The sequence below is a fragment of the Penaeus chinensis genome, chromosome 15 (assembly GCF_019202785.1).
Source record: "Penaeus chinensis breed Huanghai No. 1 chromosome 15, ASM1920278v2, whole genome shotgun sequence".
Lineage (NCBI taxonomy): Eukaryota > Metazoa > Arthropoda > Malacostraca > Decapoda > Penaeidae > Penaeus > Penaeus chinensis.
The window spans coordinates 12,173,616-12,175,459 of record NC_061833.1 but is presented as its reverse complement, the minus strand read 5'-3'; the positions used below and the strand labels follow the sequence as shown (position 1 = coordinate 12,175,459).

General features: G+C 30.5%; 1 protein-coding gene across 1 annotated transcript; it reads right to left on the bottom strand.

Annotated features, from left to right (window-relative positions):
* Nucleotides 1-803: 803 nt before the first annotated feature.
* On the bottom strand, nucleotides 804-1,283 carry LOC125032840. The gene has a single exon (XM_047624226.1). The coding sequence runs from the start codon at nucleotides 1,281-1,283 to the stop codon at nucleotides 804-806; it is 480 nt and encodes a 159-aa protein (XP_047480182.1).
* Between the last annotated feature and the right edge of the window lie 561 nt (nucleotides 1,284-1,844).

The window sequence follows — 1,844 nt, the reverse complement described above, 5'->3', positions numbered from 1 at the left end:
AAAAAAAATAAACTGTAATAATTAAAATAATATTGATAATATTGATAATAATTGTAAAAATTTAAAGTTCGATTGTTGTTATTATTATCATTATTGCTTTTATTATTTTTATTATTTCTATTATTAGCAAAACAATATATATATAGCCGCAATAATTAAAGTAATAATGAAAATAATGATAATTATAATAAATATGAAAGTTTGATTTTTTGTTATTATTCTTATTATTATTGCTTTTATCGTTTTTATTATTTCTATTATAAGTATAATTAACAAACATATAAATGGTGACAATAATTACAATAATGAGTATGATAAGGACAATAATGATGCGAATAATTGCAATAATGATGATAACGATGATAATGATGATAATGATGATGATAATGAAAATGATGATAACGATGTTAATAATGATGATAACAACAATAATAATGTCCATTTGTAATAAAAAAAGGAAAAATAAAAAAAATCCCAAAAGTCGAACAAGCGGCAAAAACAAGCCCTTTGAGAGCTTATTAAAAAATGACGTGTTTTCGATTTCAATGATGATTTTGAACATTTTTAGGGGGATAATTATAATAATGAGCATAATAACATTAATTATGACCATAATGATGATAACAATGAGAATAATGATTTTTTGGATAAAATCATAATTATAATATTAATTTTGATAATAATGCGAATAATAGCAATATTATAATTATTATCATTATTATTACTATTATACTATTACTTACTATTATTATTATTATTATTATTATTGTAAAACAATCAAATAATGAAGTTTATTTAGATGCTCATTGCTCTGTGCTGTTCAGTTCTATTTTTTGAATTTCCTGTAGTGATGGATCTCCAGGTATTTTCTCCACATATTGATTCGTTCCTTTCTTTATCAGGCCCAATGCACCAATTACAACAGGGATAGTATTAGTTTTTAGGTGCCACATCTTTTCAATTTCGATTTCTAAATCCTTATATTTTGCAAGCTTTTCATACACTTTTGAAGAAACATTTCTGTCTGATGGCACACTCATGTCTATGAGAAGGCATGTGTTATTTTTCTTGTCCTTAATGACTATGTCTGGACGATTGACCTGTATCGTGCGATCAGTGTGTATTGGATAGTCCCATAGGATTGTGAAATCTTGAACCTCTGTAACAGATTCTGGGTGGTGTTCGTACCAGTAACTATATGTGTTCACATAAAAATGTTTGCAGATCTTCCAATGCAGATATTGCTCAACCCTGCCATGGCGGTTTTTGTACTCATCTGGCATTAGGATAGAGCAGCCAGAGACAAGGTGGTCAATGGTTAATGTTTTCTCATCACATTTTGGGTCAGCACCATTGTGCAGGACATTAGCCTGATAGTTTCGAGTGAACAAGCTCTGATCCTGAGCAGCAAGAATAAAACCTTGTTTCCCTTTTCAGTCCAGAGCTTCTCAGCCACTGATGGGTTGCGTTTTCATCAACATCAGCATTTTTAGCTCGAGATGCGAACTGTCCATGAAGAGGCTTTTCTTGCCATCGGGATTCTAGCTGCCTCACACCGATATTTTTAGCCATTTTCTTTGTTTTACGGGCATTCTCAGTTGGTGTTAGAAGTTAGTCATTTTCAATTTCAAGACTCTAGAAAATTGTTTAGATTCTTTTATAACAGAGTGTAATTTTGTGGCGTTTTCGTGGAAGTTAACTAATTGAAGCATCCAGTCATTTGCATTATCTAAGTACTGCGAAAGTTCTATAGTAGAGGTTTTGCACGATAGCTCCAGTTGAATCATGGCTCTTCCTCCTTTATTTCTTGGTAAATATAGTCGATCTACATCTGATTTTGGGTG

Bases quoted from the DNA above. Each gene is read 5' to 3' on its own strand.
- LOC125032840 (XM_047624226.1), bottom strand. From the start codon at position 1,283: ATGCCAGATGAGTACAAAAACCGCCATGGCAGGGTTGAGCAATATCTG.